The sequence below is a fragment of the Seriola dumerili genome, unplaced genomic scaffold (assembly GCF_002260705.1).
Source record: "Seriola dumerili isolate Sdu_G_001 unplaced genomic scaffold, Sdu_1.0 BDQW01000121.1, whole genome shotgun sequence".
In the NCBI taxonomy this organism is placed as follows: domain Eukaryota; kingdom Metazoa; phylum Chordata; class Actinopteri; order Carangiformes; family Carangidae; genus Seriola; species Seriola dumerili.
In genome coordinates this window covers 1,374,759-1,397,386 of record NW_019174376.1, presented here as the reverse complement: position 1 = coordinate 1,397,386, position 22,628 = coordinate 1,374,759, and the positions used below count along the sequence as shown (strand labels likewise).

Sequence of the window (22,628 nt, the reverse complement as noted above, 5' to 3'; positions counted from 1 at the left end):
TGACTGGTCTTCACAGTCCACCCAGATTTCCCCTAAATGTTTTGACAAGACACAACTATTGACAATTTACACTAATGTTGACCAACTGTTACTTAATAAAGATTGAAGTGAGTGCATACAAAATAATGCAGTGATGATTTTTCTTTTCTCCTGTGTGACTTGTTGTCCTCTTCCTTGATGTCTCTTTCTTACTCTCTTTCTTTCAAACTTTATTTTTCCCCGTGCTCTCTATTTGTCTCTTAACCTTCCTCCACCCTTATTTTAAACTGGAGTACAGGAAATGGGCAGAAAAACATTTCTTTATGGATCAGGCCCAGTAAATCACTTTTTTTTTTTTTTTTTTTTTTTTTTTTGTTTTTTTTTTTTTTTTTTTTTTTTTTTTTTTTTTTTTAGTAAATTTGCTTTTTGCTTTATCTTGTAGTTGAAGTTGTTAAGTTGAAGATACCGAAATTGTCACTAAGAATTAAAATGACTGTGTGAAACCAGTCATAGGTTGCTATATGTTGATTATTTTCCACAGCATGCGGGCTGGGATTGATACTTAAGCAGCGGTAGCTCAAAATATTAAACACAAGTTAAATGACTGTTTTGGAAATGATAACTCTGCTAATTAATTATGTTTCATGGCAAAGAGTTTCTAAAAGAGTCACAAATGTATGTGAGTAATTTAGTGGCATATTGAGTAACCCCCAAGTGGCCCGGTGGTAAAAAGGTTTGTTCTCTCAGTGGGCTGCAGGTGAAGTCCCAGTGAGTGTCCACATCACAAGTGTACTCTCATGTTTTAATGAGCTTGGGTCAGGGCATAACAAAATTTACTCCTGACTGAGAAAGTTTAAAACCTCTCTCTACAAAGAGGTCATGACCAACAGTGTGCCAAGCACCTTGCTGAAAAGTCATATTTATGAGCCACCTGTGAATTGCACTGTGAGCTCGGTTAGAGGGAGATGAAATAGCTCATGATAAGTCACGGGGTTGATTGCATATTTGGTTGTTTGCCATAAACAATGAGCAGGATGACAAAACAGACAATTCCTCCCTATTTGTTTTGTGATATTTATCACAGAGTAGAGCATGACCTCGGCTGCAAATTTACCTTCAATTCTCTTCAGTGGAGTATTTAGCCACGGTGTGTTCAAGGATGCAGAGGCATCTTCACCAAAGGAGGAAAATTTTGTGACATATCTGGAGGGAACACAGGAATGTTTACCGTGTTTTGGTTTCTCTTTGCACCTAAGAAAGAACAAAAAACACAAAATTAATATGGTGAGATGCAAAAGAGCACTGGGAGTATGTGGCAGATCAATCAGAATGCTAAATGAAAACAAAAGTTGGGACACATAAATTATTTTTTTAATGTGGTTTCCACTTTGATTTTTTTGTGTCTCGTCCACTTTTCACCCGTTTTTTCATGTTTAGAATAAAAAACAAACTTTAAATGTGTTTCAAGGGCAACTTAACACCATCTGAAAATCCTGTGTTTGCTGACCTCCAGTGGTTTAGCATCTCACCATTGCTGCAGTGATACTCAGGTCTACCACAGGCTCCGTCAGTACTCTGTGACATCACATGCGGGTGTAGTTACAGGTGCAGCATGGCACACTTTGGACTACACCATACCTTACCCATTGGTGACACCGGATGTGGTCAGAGGTGAAACACACTTTTAACCACAGAGGACAATGAAACACAGCTTTTCAGCTTGGTATTAAGTTACTCTTAAAGTTTCTCTTGTAAAGCAGATCTAACGTTGTGGTGTTCTTTTATAGGACGCTGACAAGAACATCATCAAGTGGCTGAAGGAGAAGGGCCGCCTTGTCAATGCCAGCAGTTTCAAGCATAGTTACCCCTTCTGCTGGAGGTGAGACATGTCCATAGTTTAAACTGTAAAACTAATGTTATCTTTGTGCCATTTTACAACTTATGTCCAACTTCCAATTCACTGTAACTAACAGCTACACTTTAATTCTTCCTCCGCGGGCCCTGAAACCTGCTGGAGATGAGGGTTAGAGGTCACGGATGGTAGGCCTGCACAAACTAAATACTGTGTCGTCTACTTCAATACTGAAAACCTTTTGTAGTGGTAGAGAACATAATGCACTGACAGAGCAATCTCCTGAAAACCTACAGTTTAGCAACAATTTAGCATTCAGCAAAGTGCTTAAACACAGAGGTTTGAGGTTCACTTGTGTTTATGCCTCCCTCAGGAGCATCAGTGCAGGATGTCAATAGAGGTTTTGTGGTCTCTGCACAGAATCAATTCACTGTGGTGACGCACACATAACCTCTCAAGTCCCACATTATCGCATCGTAACTGTGAGGGACATGCAGACCCGCACACACACAAACTTTCTTTTTTAGTGGACTAAGTTGCTGTCTCACTTGGAGCAGCTGCAGCCTGACCTGAGAAGGATTAATTAACCTCAGTAAATATGCAGAGATATGCTCTCTAAGCCACTAGGAGACAGAGGCTCATAGGGATGAAACTGTGGTGTTATTAGCCACTCAGCACCTGTAAGTTAGAACTCAGCTGTTGTCCATAAAAGTACTCTCTTAAAGCACTCTTGGATTCAGTTTATTAAGAGTTGCAGCTAATGTGCATTATGAATGTGCATATTAAGAAATGCAGCTACTGTGCATTATCAGGACTCTGTGGGTGTGGTTTGATTTGATTGACAATATAAACAAACAACCCCCATATTGGAACTGCCATCATGTCTTGATGCAACTATTGTTAAATCCTGATCCCTCTTCAAACCAGTGAGAGGAGCACAAATAAAAACACGAATAGAAATCTCTCACGTGAAATTACAAAACTGCTGGAAGACTTTGCCAGAACCTAGTCTGTTGATGAAGTATCCTATCGTTAATGGTAAAACAAAACAGATTGAGTAAAAGGTTTTCAGGGACTTTGAAAAGCATTGTTGGTGGTTTGGATGGAAAAGGTTTAAAACATGGTAGATAGAGAACTGTCAAACAAGTGAACAGATTTGCAAAAGTTAAAACTGAGATTCACTTATCACAATTATTTTCACATGAAAATTGTATGAAAATTCTGTATTTCATTCTGTCTTGGACCATACTTTCCTCTGAGAAACTGGCCTCTTTTGAGACCTGCGGATATTTGCAGTGCAGATATTTTTAGGTATCTGGAGCTACAGTTTAAGGACACTGTCACCTGTTACTATTTTACCATCCCAGTTTTTAAAGGGAATTCAGTGATCAACAGTAGAACAAAATATAGGTCATATACACATACAATACGTAAAACAGTACATAAAGTAAATTAAACATTTTTACAGAGCTAAAGCTTCAATTTCAAGATAATTTCTTACCTACTAACATTTAAGTAGATTGACTGATGCTCAAGATACAAAATTAACCCGTCTTAGCCTGTTTCTTGCTGTGCATATCACATCATTTCCAATATTCTAAATTTATTAATTAATTTAATTCCGGCCAAAATAAATGGCTAGTTTTATAAATTGGAATTTGTATTACAGATGCAATTTTCAGAAATTAGAATATTTTTTTTCAATTGTCAGCTGTTCTTTGTTAAGTCAGTTTGTTGCGTCCTTGTGTTTTATGTATTGCGTTTGTGTACTTACAGGTCTGATACGCCCCTAATCTACAAAGCTGTCCCCAGCTGGTTTGTCCGAGTGGAGCACATGGTGGATAAACTCCTGGACAACAATGGAAAATGTTACTGGTAAGCTGTTCTGAACAAGGGCTAACTAGCTTGGTGCAAATTGACAGTGAAGTGGCAGGCATGAGCTTCTTGCCAAACAAGTGTTGTAAAATACCTGTGAAGACAGTGAATACTAAGTGAAGACAGACAACAGTCACAGTCCCAAAACAATTACAGCGCCGACTCTGTGCTGCTACATCAAGTTGTTTGTGTCAGTCATGGGCCGGTCTCTGCAGGACAGCCAGCACTGGGAATAGTCATTTTAAATGGGAAGAGATTAGATTTAAAATAGAAAGTATTGCAAGGACTTTTGTTCGTTTTTCATTAAGTTCAGCAATATTATGATGCACACGGGACTGGTGTTTTATAGAAAGCATTAGCATGATGCTAATTGTAATGGCAGAACACGGAGCAAAAGTAAGCGTCAGCATGATGGCTTTGCTAAGTGGTATTACCCCCGGTGCTCCCAATGCACTTTTCTTAGCCACAGTAGCTGCCTCTGGTAATGGGACTGTCAAACTGAGATGAATGACTAGCCGCTAGGAAGGTGAAGACGCACAGACACACATGTACATTGAAACCAACACAAACGCACACACTACTTTTAAAGGCAAAATCCTTATCTAAGGGGTACCAGTGGTATATACACTCAGTTGCCAGTTTATTAGGTGCACCTAGCTAAAACTAATGCAGTCCAATACAATAGTACTGCACTGAACACTACCTCAAGGTTGTAATGTTCAGTTTTAATTGAAACTGTTTGAGAGAAGTGCTGATTCATCCATATGGTCATTTTGGATGATGTAGTTTGTGGTGCTGTTGAATTGTATTGTGTTAAACTGAGAGGGATTTCTGTCATTTAACCTGCCCTCACTGATGTAAATATGGGGGACAAATAATAGAAACATCCGTCAGTACAAAACAATACAATTCAACAGCAGCACAAAGTGCTGCAGCCTCCAAGATTACCATACAATTGAATTTCAGCTTTATCAAGTGCAACCTAATATACTGGCAACTGAATCTATTATTCAGGACAACCATGTCCATATATATGTATATACAGTATGTATGTTTACGTAGTTTGCAGTATGTTGTGTGTTTTGCATTATTGATTAAACTGCAGGTAATTTTTTATTTTATTTTTTTTATTAATAGACTAATCACTTGGTCAATAAAATGTCAGAAAATAGTGAAAAAATTATCACAAGTTTTCAGAGCTCAAGGTGGCATCTTCAAATTGTTTAGTTTTGTCAACACTCCAAAACCCAGAGATATTGGAATTACTATCATATAAGACGATGACAACATGCAAATCACAGTTGGGTGGAGGCTTTCACCTGTGAATTTTTGTTAATTTGGCCTGAAAAATTATTTAAAGTCAAAGTTATGGCTCAGCGATAGAGTGGAATGCACAGACAAGTTTGTAGATACAATGAAACATTTATATTAACTGTGTATATCTGAAGTATCACTGTAAATTCATTATAATTTTTGTAAAATATAGCTGTTATACTTGAGGTGCCTTCAAATATCACACATGTATACACACATTTCCCTCCTGTGTCTCTGTGGTTACACACTGAGGATGATGCTCTGATATAACTTTTTAATTAGGCTTTTTCTCCAACTCTAATTATCTGATTTTATTAAAATTAGAAAAAGTCAGATTTAAAGATTTTTTTTTTTTTTTCTTTTTGATGCAACTCCACTTCCATAGTTGAGTTCCAGTCCCATGAAATGTCTTTTGGTGAGAGTTACCAGCTCATCAGCATCCTAATAAAAGTAAAATCCTTGGAGAGTTCAGTACCTCTGTATGAAATTCATTTTAGCTGATGAAAGACTTAAAAAACCCCTTTAAAAGTGAAATGTTAGATATCGTATTCTCAAAGTGATTTGTTCATTTTATCTCTCTTTACTCAGATGGTGCAGTGGGTAGACTCAGGCTAAGTATCTATTGAGAGAGTTCAGACTGTTTCTCCAGATGTCTGTCTGAATAAGTTAATAACTGGATTAATGAAAGGGGAGCTGGTCTCGTTTGATGTTTACAGTGCAGGAAGCATGGCCACTTTTGTGTGATTTTAGCACAAAGTTTGTTATCTATATAAGAGAGGAAAGTGCGGTGGTGATTAACTGGTCCTCAAATGACTCGGATTGCACCTTTTCTTTTTAAACCCAACAATCTTCTCACAATCCCGCCTCACTTAGTTACTGTTTCTACACTTGTCATTCTTTCCATTCTTGCACTGCACCTATGCAATTTACAATGACAACAGTGGCATATACACCATACATGTTTTTCATTAAAGTTGGAAACAATGGTTCCTCAATATCAGAAAGAAGCAGACAAAAACAGGGTATATCTATATCGGGTGTCTGGCAATTTTTGTCAGCTAAAATGACAGCTGTTAGTCAGCTAGCAGATTTTATCAGCTGTACGTTAATAGCTAGTTGATCTAACGTCGGCTCCACAAGTTGGTTGAAAATTCTGTCTCTGGCTGACATTTTAATTCTATAAATTGAAGTGTTTTAAAAGGAGAATGCTGTAAAAGGATTTGAAAAATACACTTGATGGCTACATACATGATATTGTGCCAGAAAACAGAAGAAAGCTAACAGGCAAAAAGTCAGCATCTTCACTAGTTGGTTATCTATGTAAAAGACATGGAAACAAAACAAAACAATGTTCCTATTTTGAAGTGTAGTCTAGTTAGTCCTTGAGTTATATTTTCAAACATTATGTTTTTTCACTTTTGAATAGAGAAACAGCTTTTAGGATGAGGTCTAGTCCAGTGTGCTTTGAGAACATGGGGTAATGAGTTTAGCTAAATCCAGCAAAGTAGGACAGAGCTGCTAACCTTAGCCTACACTCTGGTGTTGTAACATCCACAACCAGTTTCCACAGAACGGGGCATTTTTTTTAACCTAACTTGTAACCCCACACAACAGTGTAGTATAAAACGCCTCATGCCTTGGAAGTAATTCTGAGTTAGATTACTATTGTAGGTAGTAAGCTAGTTAGCTGGACATGCTAACATTTGCAGCTTACATTAAAGCAGACAGACACTGCTGACTTCATTCCTAACACAATTTTTCTCGTAATTTTGGTTTTGGAAAAGTGAACAAAAAAATGCCACCAACCATCGCTCTTACTAAAGCTCAGTGCTCACCGCTTCGACACACGGATGAATCAAAGCTCGAGAGAACTGCTGTGCCTAGTTGCGGTTGCTAAGCTATGATTGGCTAATCACTGTTCAGGGGGCGGGTTTTTAGAGAATAGTCAGTCGCACAATTTGTTGCATTTTTTCCTTGAACACTACATCCTTCTCTTTTATCTCATTTTCTTATCTTCCTTACCTTTTTTCCCCCATCATGCAAATTCTCAATCCGTCTCCTCCCTGACCACAGCCTCTGCTTCCCTGTCTCCCTCATGTGTCCATCCCCAGCATCTCTGACCAAAAGCTTGTACATGTTAAATGGCTCCTCTATGCATCTCCAGCACAAGGCAGCACACTTTAAATCCTACATGTAGCATGATCGGAGAGAGGGAGGGTGAGGGGCGGAGGAGTAGTTGTGGGGTGGCAGAGAGCAGCAGCTGCAGTAAAAAAAAAAAAATCATTAAATTGATATATTAGGGACCTAAATAGAAATGCCTCCTACAAATGGGAATTGATGAACTTGTTGCTTAGCGCGTGGATCCTGATGACGATTTATTCCTCCCCCCCTCCACTCTTCCTCTGAGCAACACGGCCTGGCACAGCAAGAGAGGGGCACAGAAAAAATGAGAGAAATAGGAGGAGATAGTGAGATAGTGGATTAAAGCTAGAAATCGGTTGAGGCTAAATAGGAGAAGGAGAGAGCAGGAAAGGGGTACAAAGGAGGAAGATGCCTTGAAGGGAATGTTAACCTTTGCAGTTGTGCTTCATAAAGAGAGCAGTTCAGTTTATTTTTAGGGGCTAAAACATGAGGAAGAAGTGGAAAAGAAGACTGCTCTATAAAGGAATAATAGTGCACATTGTAATAATGCTCTCTTGTTGTGAGAAATTGTTTTCCACATTAAATTAATCATGGTATCTGCAGGTCTTGAGAGGTCAAAAAGGATTGGGAAAAGTAAAAAGTCTTAAATCTAATTTACATAAGTCCCACTGTAGGAATTAATCTTAGTTGTTTTTGTGTCAGATTGCGAGCTGTTGGGAGATGTGACACACACACGAACTAAAAGTGGTGTTATTTCAACAGTGGAAACACTGTCACTACTGCTAGCAACAGTATCTAGGAAGCTCATTGACTCATAATGGACAAATGTAGATTTTACCTGTACATACGTACATACATACATACATACGTGTGTGTATGTAAATAAATGGCTGTTAAAAAAGGTTAAAACAGACATAAGACAGCAATTTACCTCTTGTGTGTCCTACATGCAGACTTTATTGTCCCTGTGGCTAGACTCATGTTTTATATTTGAGAAAGTAATTAAAACCATAACACGTGATAATGTCTCTGTCTCTGCAGGGTTCCAGAGTTTGTGCGTGAGAAGCGTTTTGGGAACTGGTTGAGAGACGCACGCGACTGGGCGATTTCAAGGAACCGTTATTGGGGCACACCAATCCCTCTCTGGGTCAGCGATGACTACGAGGAGGTCAGGAAAACACAAAACAGGCTTTTGTTATGCTTTAATAGAGTACTTAGTACTTCTAATATGTTTTTGTTCTCTACAGAGATCACACGATTTGTCTGTGTCACGACCAAATACCAAGATAGTTATTCTTTTCTAAGTGAGCTGATTGCAGCTTTGGCAGCACTCACAAATCAATCTGCGCTAAGCATGAGAGGGCATAATTGAAAAGTTGAACTCTCTCTCTCAAACGCTCACTTTTATTAACCATAGAAATGAGTCAGTGAGAAAATGTCTTGTGTCTCTCCAAAGGAAGACTGGTCTAATGCAAGGATGCACAAATCCAGCTCTTAAATTGGCAGGGTGAAAATTTTTCTCGCTGACCTCTTTTTGATACTCATAGTTGAGGGTGTGGAAGAGAGTGTAGCGTGACTCCATACTGCAGTCAGAGTCAGCTCCCCTCCGGCGCCATTACCGAGTGCCTCCTGAAACTCAACACATGAATGATTCATCAATGTAAACAGCAAATAAACATGAACCAAAAATGTGTTTGGTTTCTCTTCATGCCACTTAATGCAACTTCAAAGTTCCTCAAGACAAACGGCGATCAGGTGGGGGAAGAAGACGCAGAAAATAAAAGGGGGGGGGGGATATAGGGGGGGGGGGGGGGTCAGAATAAATTAACTGGTGAAGATAAATGAGGAGGTGAAAGAAGGGGGTAAAAATGAGAAATCAACAGGGGGGGGGTGGGGGGGTTAGTGGAAGAGGGAATAGTGGCAGCGTAGAACGGAGCCAAACTGTAAATGCTCATCTTGTCATGGATGTTGGTTGCCAAACCAGGCTGACTATGTGAAGTAGACTGAACTGAATAGAGGTGTCAGAATTGGGTTGTTTGAGCGTTTGAAAAATGAAGTGTTGGTCCCCTGGCTGAAAGAGGGACAGCCAGCGACCTGCTTGCTGGAAATAGCATTGTGACTGTTTCCAGAACACTCGCGCTCCCTGGTGCCTCCCTTACACACCCCTCAACGGCAAATCACACACCCAAAACCAAGGCTATGTGTGTGTATGTGTCTCTCTGTCTGTGTGTGCGTTTTTCTGCGTGTGGCAGTATGATATCTGTCTCTCAATATCTTTTCTTTTTGTTCTCTCTCTCTTCCTGTCCCTGTGTTTTTGGGTATGTTTCTTTTACTCTGTCTTCTTTAGTGTCTGACAGTGGTGTGTCAGGCTGTATCTGGGTCATGTTACCTGGTGCTGTGGTAAAACTAGAGCAGAGCCTACAGGTTAACTCTCTGAGGAGACCAGATAACACACTTTACCATACTTTCTAAGGTAAAGTTACTCAGGAAGTGTGTTGAATTAGGCCCACTTTTAAGCGTTTTTATTTATTTATTTATTTTAATCAGAATAATCTTAATAAAACTGGTAGACAAATTCATCAGGATTATTAGTTTTAGCACTGAGAGTCCTTTGCAGACTTCAAATAAATGATCCAAATTAGTATAGATACAACTGGTTTCAGTTTCTGTGGGTTTAAAGGAATTCTTTGACATTATTGAAAATAAGCTTATTTGCTTTTTTTTTTGTCAAGAGGTAGATGAGAAGGTTGATACCACTCTGATGTCTGTAAGGTAAATATTAAGTTACCGCAGTAAGCTGGGTATCTCAGGTTCGCACAAACGGGATGGAATTGGCTAGCTTTGCTCCGTCCAAAGGTTACATCTGCTCATTTGCCTACCAGCTCCTCTACTGCACCAAACATTTGTCAGACAAAGAGTCTCAAAACCAAAATAAATGCATTTACAATAATGAAAACAAAAAACAGAAAAGAAGCAAATTCTCACATTTTAGAATTTGCAACCAGTAAATGTTTATTTCTGCTTGATAAATTAATTTTCTGGCAGTGGGCTTCATGATAAATCAACTTATTGTTTTAGCAGTAATGGTTTCTTTGCTCGCTTAGGAAATTCCTACTGTGAATGCTGTATTTGTGATGTGTATTTGTGTGTGTGTGCTTGTTCATCAGGTGGTATGCATAGGGTCCACGGCTGAACTGGAGGAACTGACTGGAGTCAAAGTAACTGATCTGCATCGGGAGAGGTGAGTCACTGATCAGACACCAACATTATCAGTCAGCCACCTGAACATGTGTTGCCTGTCTGCCTGAACCAGACAAGTGTTGTGGAACACAGAGCGCTTTACTCTTCCGCTCCTCATCAGCTAATTACCTTTAATCATTTCCGCGGCGCTGGACATCTTTAATTTATGGAGGAGGAAGAAGTTGCTTTCGCCCTGCTCCTGTGCTTGAGGTTGGATTTTAAGAATTTCTCTGCAGGTCTGAAAGACTTGGAAAAATAATTAAAATAATTTCAGAAGAAAAATGAAGAAGAATTAAACATTTCAAAGATTAATTCAAATAATAATAATAACAATAATAAAACAATAACTGATCACTTATGCAGCTGTCTATTAGATGTTCAGAATTGTTGCAAAAGTCAGCCGTGACTGAAATTTTAAAGCTGGGGAATGTAGTGAAAACACAGAAAACTTTTTTTATAGTGGTTTGTAGTATAACTTTTTATTTATGTTAATCATAGCTGTGTGTGTGTCTGTGTGTATACATACATTTCCAGTCTTTATTCTAATCTAACTGTTGGCTATAGCTTTACATTTAGTGTGCAGACTCAAGCTTCTCATCTGAGTTGCGGCAAGAAAGCAAATAAGCATATTTCCCAAAATGTCAAACTATTCCTTCATAAATCAGCTGATCAGGAAGACTAAAAGTAACATTTAAGTATGTCTGTATTTTACTGTCATAAATATACCTTGGGGACTTGATTTGCCTTCTGTTATTTGTTTTGTTGGTGTGAATAGACAGTAGTCTAGATCTTAGGACTGGCTTGCTTTGAATTTTTTGACCAACTTCAAAAGTTTTCCACTGAAGTCAAGATGTATGGATCACTAACAGCTTAATGGATGGACTCTAATCAGTCTACAATATAATATGTGAAGTGGCCAGCTAATGAAGATAATAGCTCTGCCCACATTGTAGGAAAGTGAACATTTTAACAAAATCTTCTACTCAACACACTGCAGAAATCACATATTAAACTACTCACAGTGTACTCAGCAGTGCACTTCTTTAGGGAAAATTCCTGGTTAACACTCTCCCTTCCCTCTTTAGGCCCAGGAGCAGGGCTCTTAAGAGGAGCAAAGTACTGCAATGGAGCAGCTTTAATGGCTAATAGTAGATTACCAACGGTGTCATCAGCGGTTTATAGGCCTGAATGCCTATAACTCAGTAAATGTGTAGCAGGTTTGTTGCTGGAAGGGAAAAGAAAGTCCATGTGCTTCATCAACTTTCTCTCTATATATTATTTTTATATTCATTGGTTTTTGTTATTGTTTTGTGTTTGCTCAGGATAGCCATTTGATCTGGATTTAATGGGCACTTCACGCAGGCTGACATTTTGTAACTACTACAAAAGTCAGGTTCCTCTTGTTCTCCTCAGCTAAGGCAACTTTTCTCAAGAAACCCTGACCTTGTTTATACGCTGAATCTCAGCGAGTCAGTATTCGGTGTAAATTAATCCATATCCTTGTGTCTGAAACTTATGACCCAAAGCAATAACTGACATTATTCTACTGTGTGTCAGCACAACATGAGCCTCGCTGTTCTTTTCTTAAACATAGTTCCCAGCGGTGAAAGATTATAAAATCGTTGCTCTGAACTGCAGCCAGAAAGCCTATAGACCTATGGATCTATACAGTGTACAAATGTGTTAATAGTTACCTATGGCACTAATAAAACCTGAAATAAAACAGAACTGGTCAAATTGTTATTGCATCCATCTGTTTCAACAATTGCACTTCCTTTCTCTTTCTTGTCTTCTTTCTTTCCACACTTTCTCTGCCCAGCATTGACAGTCTGACAATCCCGTCACGGTGTGGTAAGGGCGTGCTGCGGAGGGTCACAGAGGTGTTTGACTGCTGGTTTGAGAGCGGCAGCATGCCTTACGCCCAGGTTCACTACCCCTTTGAAAACAGGAAGGAGTTTGAGGACACTTTCCCTGCAGACTTCATCGCCGAGGGCATTGACCAGACAAGGGGATGGTAAGCTGCAGATGAATGGATAGTTGGATTCAGGGAACTAATGGAGGGATACATGGAAAGAGGGTGACAGATGAGGAGTGAAGTCACACTTCCCTGCCGAGTTCATTGAGGGAATTGATGAGCAGAGCAGGAATGCATGGATAGACGGGAGAATCGGGCAGACGAGTGTTTTCCTGAAAGTTTCGAATTTAATGGATTAGTATCAGATGATGGAAAATGGTTGAATCCAAAATGAAGAGAATAACTTAGTAAATGTGCTTGTTTTCCCCAATCCTACCTCATAGCTATGAATTATTATCAGGTGTTCCCTCAGGTTCTTGATATCCTTTATCGTTTGTGAAATTGAGAAAAAACTAAACAAGGCCTTGAGAGTTTATAGACATAAATGAAATAAATCAACATGGGTCATTGAAAGTGCTTGAATTTATATATTTTCTCTTCAACCCGTAAATAAGTCTCTGTCTCTAGAGCTCAGCTTACACAATATATTGTTTTGCTGCGCTGTGTTAGAGTGATGGCAGAGTGCGGTCTCTTGCTGTCTCTAACAGCACAGTTGAGAAGTGCTCATGCATTCAAGCCTCTGTCTCTTTATTTGTTGTCCGTGAGTTTCTGTAAAGCCTGCTAGTTCTCACTAACAAAAAATCTTGTGTCTCAAACTTTGCTGTGTTCTGTCCTTGAATTTTAGGGAATTGGGCATTGAAAGTCCTTGAAAAGTCCTTGAGTTTTATGTTCAAGAAGGTGTGGGAACCTTGTATTATGTTTAGTTGCACTTGTTACCCTGACTTCTAACCCCTAACCCTCTTTCTTGTATCCTTCTGCAGGTTCTACACCCTGTTGGTGCTCTCCACAGCCCTGTTTGGCAAACCACCCTTCAAGAATGTCATCGTTAATGGTTTGGTACTCGCTAGGTCAGTTCATTGACTTCTAAACAGAAAATCTTTTTTCCATTTGCAAAGGATAAGGCTGGCATCATTCTATATCTTTCAGTATTTTCCAATTTTACTACTCTGTCAGACATCTTAAAAAAGTCAAAAAATCATTTCCTAACGCAGCTGGGCACTGTAGTTTGAGCAAACAGCAGTGAATGCTTTTTTTGGTATAATATTCAGCCATGGATTTGGTTCTCTAGTGAGTATTTACAGCAGAAGGATGTTGTATGTGGGATTGACTCAAAACAAACTTCAGTGTTCATGGTAATGAAGGAACAGTACAAGAGTGTGGCTCACTGATATGTTTTTAATGTTTTTGGCCAACAATGGAGGTGTGAGGCACAGAGAAATAAGCTATATCAATGTTTGGCTACATAGGTTCAGGTAATACTTATTAGTAAGATCAGTTCATTGTTGGTTTTAGGCTTTAAAGGGATTTGTTGACAATAACAAATAGACAGAATATTGCCAGCCTTATCCTTACTGTCGATTTCAAACATATTTCTTAGCCCTTTTCTGCAGACATCATTTAGTTTTTTCATTTTTCCCCTATCGTGTTTCCTTGCCTCCACTAATCCACTCTTCACCCTTCCTCTCAACCACCATTTTTATATTCCTTTTCTCCCCCTTTATTCACCTGCCTATTCATCTCCTCTTAATTTTTCTGCTGTTCCTCATGATCAGTGTGGTATGTGTGCTGTAACATTTAGCCCTTAGAGCTGCTCTACAATAGGGCTGCTTGTCCTCAGCCCCGGGGTCTAAACGCAGCACTGTGCTCACAGGCCTGCTGACCTGGAAGGACTTAACTAATTTGAATACCAAGTGCATGGTTTCTAGCATGCACTTTTGTGCATGCATGCGTGCGTCTGTGCATTAATGTCTTTGCTTTGTCTCATTCCCGCAGCGATGGACAGAAGATGAGCAAGCGCAAGAAGAACTACCCAGATCCAGGGCTGATAGTGCAGAACTATGGAGCTGATGCCCTCAGGTCAGTTCTGTGCTTGAATGTGAGCAAGTGTGTGTTTCTGAAGCTGTGCCCCGGTGGCAGGTTTGTGTGTGTTCACTTACCTTATGTTTATAGTAGGCATGGTTTTAAAAGGTTTGAATCACTGTCCCAGTCCTACATACAGTAGACACACATACGCATACTGTACATACATGTGCATACACACATTGTTTCTCCTCATACATTCTCTCCTTTGCCCTGAGCAGTAAGGGTTCCATAACCATATGGCCTAATGAATAAAGCACTATGCAGTTGCACCATATGCTCACATATACACTGATGGAAGAGTGAGCTGCAGAGATAAAGAGAGGAAGGCGGCAGTCTGTTTCTATTCATGGCTCCCATTTTCTCTTTTCTGGTTTAAAACTTTACTTCAGTATCTTATAATTACCTCCATGGAAAGTGAACAAGTGACAGACTGAAGTACGTGTACATTTTGGGGGATTTTTTTTTTTTTTTTTTTTTTTTTAAAGTAATTTCAGTCAAACTTAGTGAAGAGACAATTGTCTGTCTTCATCTTTGCTCATTTTAAGATTTTCTAACGTATTTCTACCAGTTGATGTTTCTGTGTATTCTGCATTTTATTACAAATCTATCTCAGAGTTGCTGCTATTAAAATCAATCATGGCCTGTTGCATAAAGTTGCATCATGTCAGCTTGAAAACCTTTTCCAACAAGCCCAAACCAGCGAGCTGATGCCTGCCACTTATTATTATTTTGATTTGGATTATTTTGTTTATTATTCGTCAAAAGTGTCTATTTGGCTGTAATAGAGGAAAGAGATTAATTTGCACCATGATGCTTGTTTTGGTAAAATTGATTTTTGGCCCAAAATTTGTGCAGAACATATTCAAATTGGACATTTAGCCTAATTGATAAAGCTAATCCAATTCAGATATGTTTGACAGCTGAATAGCTTTGGCTTTAAAAAAAAAATGCAGCCTGCCCCACAGTTTTCTTTTAATATTTTTCCTATAAGTGTCCTGTAGTGTTTTCTTAGTGTCCACAGAGAGGGGGTTTTGTCTGTAACTGAAGTTTTAATGCAAGATTTCTCTGTATCCTCGGGATAAACAAATTACTGAAATTCAAATGCAGCTTTCAGCCAACAGCAGCACTTACGAAGCGTGTTGTATCTGCAAAATGTCGAACAAATGAACACAAAGTGATTTTAAACCTGAAGCAGCTCTCCTTGCTTTGGTTCGCTGATGTATACCGACAGTTAGCTGCATCTTGTGAGAGAGATGCAGCTTCAATTAATGATGTGGTTCACTCGCTCACAGCGCGGCGCATGGTTTGCCTGCTTGCAACACTATATGTTAGGAAATGTTTCCAGTTTTTTAACAGAACTCAATGAGGCGTTCCTGACAGCTGGTGTACCTATACCGCAAGTGGGTTACAGTTTGAAAAGTGCAATTGTATCAGGCTTTATACAGCAGATTCTAATCCACTGAAATATACCGGATAAGCCCAGTTACTGATGTTGCATAGCAGGTTGAGACAAAGATAAATCAAACAGTTTGAGCAGCATACGATTTTATTAAACCACTGCTTTTTCTAAATCTCTCACATGTAGTTGTTTATAGCCCACTGCCTCCCCTACATCAACCTGGGCTTGAAACTGTCTGTCATGGTGTACATGCACAGATGCCATGCCAACCGATCACTTTTCATGCATATACTGCATGTTGGTGGATAGACTAGTTAATCTCTTAAATTTTTAAAGATGTACAAATTAAAAAAAATGATTCATGTTTGGTAGTGTAGGATTTTACAGATGTTTTTAAGGTTATATGTTACTGTTGCTTCAGAATGAGTGATTTTGTTTTACTAGATGTTTTAAATTAGCTGTCAAGGTGCAAACTTTGTTCTCCCAGAACTCTCCTGTAATGCTGCATTCTGCATTCCTGTAGAGTCCATATGAAGTAACTCAGGAGATGTGAATGTGTAACTGGGACAACACTGCTCAGGCAAACTACTTCTCTGTTTTTACATTTCTGTGTCCCCTCAACGTGAACATATTTAGGTAACTTTTCTCGGTCCACTCACACATACTGCTAGCAGCCTCACTCACATGCCACATATAAGCTTTCGTCCTTCCAAGACCTATTTACCTGTGGACGCGTTGTATGCTCTCCCTCAATAATCAATCCTGCTGCACACTCACATACACATGAACTCTTTCACTGTCTCTCTCTGTAGACTGTACCTCATCAACTCTCCTGTAGTGAGAGCAGAGAACCTGCGTTTCAAAGAGGAGGGTGTGCGGGACGTGTTGAAAGATGTCTTCCTGCCGTGGTATAATGCCTATCGCTTCCTGGTGCAGAACGTGCAAAGGTTACAGAAGGTACGTTTGTAATGAACAGAACAAAAGGTCCTAAATTTTACAGTCCTACGATGCCCCTTTAGCTATTCCTGGTGTAAAAACCACAGCACTCCTTAATACTACAGCAGTTTGTTACTATTATTAAGCAATTAATTATCAGGTAATCATTGGAACGAAAACGAAATTAAATTCTATGTTATAGCCATCAAATAATGTAGCAATAGCTGCTGTAATAAATTCCCCTAATGTCCCTATGTCATCGATTAATTTATGGCTGGATATTTGGGTGCAATTTGAAAAACTTTTTTGTCCCCAAGATTTTCTCTGCTCTGCACATTTAAAACTGTCCTGCGAAGGCATTTTCTTATTTTTGAAAAACAAGTGAAAATTTTTCTTTAGAAGGCTGTAGATTCTCCACAATGGGGCGTTCCTCAGGTAATGACCTGCAGGGCGGAAATTGCAGCAGTTTAGATCTGCTGATGCAGACTGTCAGTGCTGCCACCTACAGACAAAGAAAATAACTTCTGCTGCATTTTGAACCACCTGCACCACCTTCAGGCTATGAATGTCAGCGCTTCAGTTACAATTCAATTTGCTGCCACGAAAACACCATAATTTTATTTTATAAATGAATCTTTCATTTATTTCTCTTATGACCTGGTTTAACATCAAGTCATTTCAGCCACGTGACAATCAGATAAGTGAGCCTGTTAACTGTCTTTAGGAAATGGTCAGCTGTAAGCTTGAACTATCCTAATGATAAAACAACAGATAACATGCAAATCAGTTAAACACCACTCGCTTTTATTACTACACTACTACAACAAATCTTATATTTTGTATCTAAATTTTAAATTTTAAACACACAATTATGAATATAATTCAAACAGCAATTATTAAAAAAACTGTGATTATAATACTATTTGCCCAAAGGGCGCACAAAAATCAAAATTCTAACAGCAGTTGTTTTTCTTGCTTGTAAATGGTGTGTGTCAGTATTTCTATATGTGCAGTTCCAAACTGCTACTGGTTCTACTTTTCTTCTTTATATGTGGGACATGTTTCAGGCTCAGTTTCAGCTGTTTCATATCAGTGCTGTTTTGTGTCCTAATATGGATGTGTTTATGCTTCTCTAATTGTGCTTTTGTATGTGCGTCTGTCTTTCTGTGTCAGGAGGACGAGATTCAGTTTCTGTACAATGAGAACACGGCAAAGCAGAGTGACAACATCATGGACAAATGGATTCAGTCCTTCACACAGTCTCTCATTCAGTTCTTCAAGGCTGAGATGGATGGTAAGGAAGACACACACACACACACACACACACATTTTCCTCAAGGAGCCCCACTTGAAATGGACAGTGGCGTAGAAGATAACTATTTAATATCTTAAAATTAATCCCGTCTGGCAACCTTTTCATCCTGTTTTGATATTCATTGCATTTGACTGGCTATACAAAAGAGATCTTGATGTCAATGAGATTACCTGTTAAATAAAGGTTATGTAAATACACTGACAGTAATTTCCTGTTATAGCGTACCGCCTCTACACTGTCGTGCCTCGGCTGGTCAAGTTTGTGGACATGCTCACCAACTGGTACGTCAGGACCAACAGACGCCGTCTGAAGGTGAGATACCAGCCTTTAATTTGTGTTTTTTTTTTTTTTCAACGGCGTTTTTATGTGATGAAGATGGTAAGTGCAGGTTTTAGAAAGTATCACAGCCATCATAGCCTCATAGCCACTGACTACAAATGTATGGAGTGACACAAGTGGCAATCACTAGTAATAGTAGTATCTGATGAGTCAAAAGTATAATTTTATATATAAATTCATTTACACTTAATTCAAGTTTTGTTAAGCATGTAAATTATGGATTAGTTCAATGGAAACAGTATTATCAGTAAATCTCTTCATCATAGCCTCCATCTCTGGACATTTTATAGCAGTCAGTTTGTGGCCCTCCAAGTCAACATTCGGATTGGGGATACATGCGGCGCTGTCTGCCAGGGCACTTCTATCTTTTCTCTGTTCCAAGAGGACTGAATATGCTGACGTGTGTGTGAACTTTGCAGGGAGAGAGCGGCACTGAGGACTGCCTGTGGGCGCTGGAAACCCTCTTCAGTGTTCTGTTCTCCATGTGCAGGCTGATGGTGAGTCATACTGTTCCTGTGTGTGAGACCCTGTGTTTGAGTGACTGAGAGAGAAAGGAGACTGTATGGAGAAATTTTTGCTGTAGTGAGGTTTCGCTTTTTGTGTTTGTGTGTGCAAGACACAAAGAAATAATGCTGGTATGAAAGAGGTGTGTGTGTGTGTGTGTGTGTGTGTGTGTGTGTGTGTGTGTGTGTGTGTGTGTGTGTGTATGTATGTGTGCTGGCAGGGCTATGAATTATGCATGAGCAGTAGGAGTTTTTATTTATAACACATTGAAGATGTTTGCATGTGAGGCGGGAAGCACGCTAAGAGGCAGTTAGCCTAACCCAGATCAATACAGATCAGCTGTGAGCTATACAAATTAATTACCCATGGTTGAAATGAAGAGAATCGCATTAGAAGTAACCTCACTCTGGCACAATTCTGTTTGAACCTTTGCACCATTTGAGGAAAAAAAAAGGCTACAGTAAAAATGTGTTTTGTATGCTGATTTTATAGCTGCATCTGACTTTCAGACCTTTGTCAGAAAATGTAAATTAACTACAGTACAGAGTTTTGAATAATCTTCCTCTATTGTATTTTCTCTCATGTCTACTTGCTTTCTTCTTTCACCTCAGGCTCCCTTCACACCCTTCATTACAGAGATGATGTACCAAAATCTGCGTCACCTCATCGACCCCGCCTCTGTCGATGAGAAGGACACTAGCAGCATCCACTATCTCATGATGCCCCAAGTCAGGTTAGAAAAATCTCTTCAATAAAGCAACGACTGCTTCATGGCACTAAAATTACAGAGGACCTTTTAATGTTGGGTCCAAAACTTATAATAACTCAGTGAAAGTGCCCTGAGAGTTGTCTCTCTCTTTATAAGTAAAATGGCTGATGCAAAAGTGATGGTGAATGTGTCACCTCCATACAGTTTTTAAAAAATAATATTTTCCAGATTTATAAGACAATGTACAGAAACACCGACAGGGCAGGATCGTAAAAAAGCACAACACAAACCCAAAACAAAAACAGATAGTGGTAGTGGCCTGGTTCTGTGAAGCAGGTCAGGTGTCCAGCTTCCCTTCAGCGGGACCACACTCTGGACAGAGACTTCAGGATACCGATCCTAAAGCCATTTGAAAGCATGTTTAAAAAAAGACTGAAAAAAAACACATCTTCATATTTTGGATGTTGAGAAGGAAACCATCAAGACACTCTGTTGTGATGATTACCTATCACCGTTTGGGTTCGAAATAGGGATAAACACAAATTTATCCAGGGTGCTATACACCAACGTTTGCCTATATACTTGCCATCACTTTTGTTCAAAGCTGATATGATTAGATTCAAAGAGCCTATGTTGCCATGGCCACTGCAATATTCTGGCTGGGAGGAGCCAGCCACAATATTTAAAGAAATTTATATATTCCTGCAGCGTTCCTGCAACATTTTTAAGAAGTGAGGCAGATCTTTATTGACTCTTTAAATCATGATCAGCTCAGTCAGGAAAAACTCACTGCTACACTGCAGGTTGGACACCAGGCTGAAGTTAATTGATCAATCATAAGCTGGACACACATTTCACCAAGAGTTGGGATGGGCAACACTTACCACAGCCACTGACCAAATTCTTGAAGGAAACCCTGTTTTAGTACTAATAATAGCTTTCATTTTCATTTCTCTGTGCACTTCAGCAGAGCAGACACTCACTGAAACAGGGTTTTAACTAAGTGAATGAAACAAGGGTAATTTGGTTTAAAAACTGCTGTTCTTGCGCCCCCCCCCCCCTTATTAGCCCCTTTTTCTCACAGGATATCCACTGCTGAACCAGAGCCTAATCAGGTTTAGCCAGACTGTGTGGCCTTACTTCACCCCAATCGTATCACACTCTGAACTCCTCGGAACAGAAGCTTTTGAAGCTTGAGTGTCCACAGCAGTTTCTAGATCCATGTCAGCCTTCAGAGGCAGCTGTTCTCTTTGTGTCTTAACATAATTTCTTCTCTTCATTCCTGCTGTTCGTCAGCTTCTTCTTCATCTGTGATTTTTTTTTTTTTTTTTCACAAAATTATTTCATGAATCACACTGAAATGAGAGGGGTGGTTTAGAAAATAGAATGATTTCAATAACCATTTAAGTTTTATTTTAATGGATCGATTGCTTTCTCTAGATGAAGGTTGAGCAGATTTTCTCTGTCTGCTCGTGTGTCAAATGCAGTTCACGGGTCTTTGTTTCTGCATGATAAAAATGAATCAGAGATGATGCATTTTCCACACTGGCACAAAGTCAGTTCCAACCAACAACCAGGTCATCTGATATGGAGAAAGAGATAGAAATTCTTGTGCACAGCCTCCTTCAACCTCAGTATTATCTTCTCTAAAAATCAGCCAAACACTGTTTGTATTTTTAGTGTAAAAACTTTTGATATCTTTCTAGGTCTCCAGAGACTTTGAATAACTGAAACAGAATTGCACAGGGCTTGCCTTGATTGTCAGCCCTGCAAATGGATGCTGCTCACAAAATATGATCATTTCATCCCTTTCACTTCAATTACTGCAGTAAAATGTGTGCCTTGGTGGCTGATCGGTTTTGTTAATGCCTTAGGGGAATTTTTAATTGCCCAAACTTAATTGCATCATCTTTAACTCTAAAAAAGTTCTGACATGATTAAATATCCATTTGATTTAGCATAAGGAAAATAGTTTGTGTAATGGTTCATATAATCTCCTCTGTCACTTGGACAGCACTCAGCACTGCTGCTTTATTAGCCGCTTGTCCCTCCTGTTGTAGAATGGGACTACTTCACCCTCCTCCCAAAGGTCAGCCACCAATCAGGCGGTGGGAACAGCTGCTTCTCAATCAGCTCATTAAATGACTGGCTGTCCCTGGCATCCTCTCCTCTGTCATTTTACTCCAATGTTGTATGCACACAAGGGGAAGCACACTGCAGGAATAAATGAACAAGTACATACACACTATACACACACACACACACACACACACACACACACACACACACACACACACACACACAGAGTCTAGGTTCCTGCAGACAGTTAGGGCTAATATCGCTATTATGCATGATTATCAGTGGCTGTGCAGCTCTAATTTGAATTTGGAGGTGGAAGTCTCAGTTTACCTTATTAGTGGATGTTCCAGAGTTGGCACTGATGGTTCTGAACTCTGTCTTCGTTTAGATTTGTGCTACTAACCTTGTCACACACTATTATTAATTTTCCTCAATAGAACACCCATTTGAATTTCTAAATCGCCATTAACTAGAAGATGGTAAGATCTGACTCACTGTAAAAATGCACCTGAGTCCCCAAACTGTGCCCTGAAATGTTCAGAATTTCACAGAATATCAAATAATTATCTCAAGAAGATTAGATGTTTTGAACAATGTTCTTATTATAAGCAGGGGACAAGGTTATATAGCACCCTTGCAATTAGCTTAAATTACCAAAGCCCAGCTAATTACAGTTTTGTTTGACACTCACAATCTTCAGTTCATTCTCTCATTCCCTCACTCATTGTCAGTGCTGTGATGTAGTGGGTATGGTAACACAACTCATAATATTTTTTGTGTCTGTTTTCCAGGGAGACTTTGATTGACAAGCGCATTGAGAGTGCTGTCTCTCAGATGCAGTCTGTGATTGAGCTGGGCAGAGTGATCCGAGACAGGAAGACCCTGCCCGTCAAGGTGAATCATCAACTTCACTCCCTTCACTCATACACTCTAGTGTTCAAGTTTCAGTGAATTAAAACTAAAGGAAACAAGATCTAAAATGATATTATTTTCATATGTATGTATGTA

The 22,628-nt window shown here is 39.3% G+C and overlaps 1 protein-coding gene across 1 annotated transcript in view; it reads left to right on the top strand.

Moving 5' to 3' along the window:
• The window catches only part of iars (isoleucyl-tRNA synthetase), a 54,982-nt gene that overhangs the window by 15,280 nt on the left and 17,074 nt on the right, over nt 1–22,628 (top strand). The window contains exons 12-24 of the mRNA XM_022748276.1: nt 1,767–1,858; nt 3,608–3,706; nt 8,204–8,330; nt 10,330–10,403; nt 12,222–12,416; nt 13,238–13,324; nt 14,250–14,333; nt 16,551–16,695; nt 17,848–17,968; nt 18,210–18,301; nt 18,748–18,825; nt 19,444–19,565; nt 22,412–22,514. Coding sequence (XP_022603997.1) covers nt 1,767–1,858; nt 3,608–3,706; nt 8,204–8,330; nt 10,330–10,403; nt 12,222–12,416; nt 13,238–13,324; nt 14,250–14,333; nt 16,551–16,695; nt 17,848–17,968; nt 18,210–18,301; nt 18,748–18,825; nt 19,444–19,565; nt 22,412–22,514 — 1,419 coding nt within the window. The remainder of the gene's footprint in view (nt 1–1,766; nt 1,859–3,607; nt 3,707–8,203; nt 8,331–10,329; nt 10,404–12,221; nt 12,417–13,237; nt 13,325–14,249; nt 14,334–16,550; nt 16,696–17,847; nt 17,969–18,209; nt 18,302–18,747; nt 18,826–19,443; nt 19,566–22,411; nt 22,515–22,628) is intronic.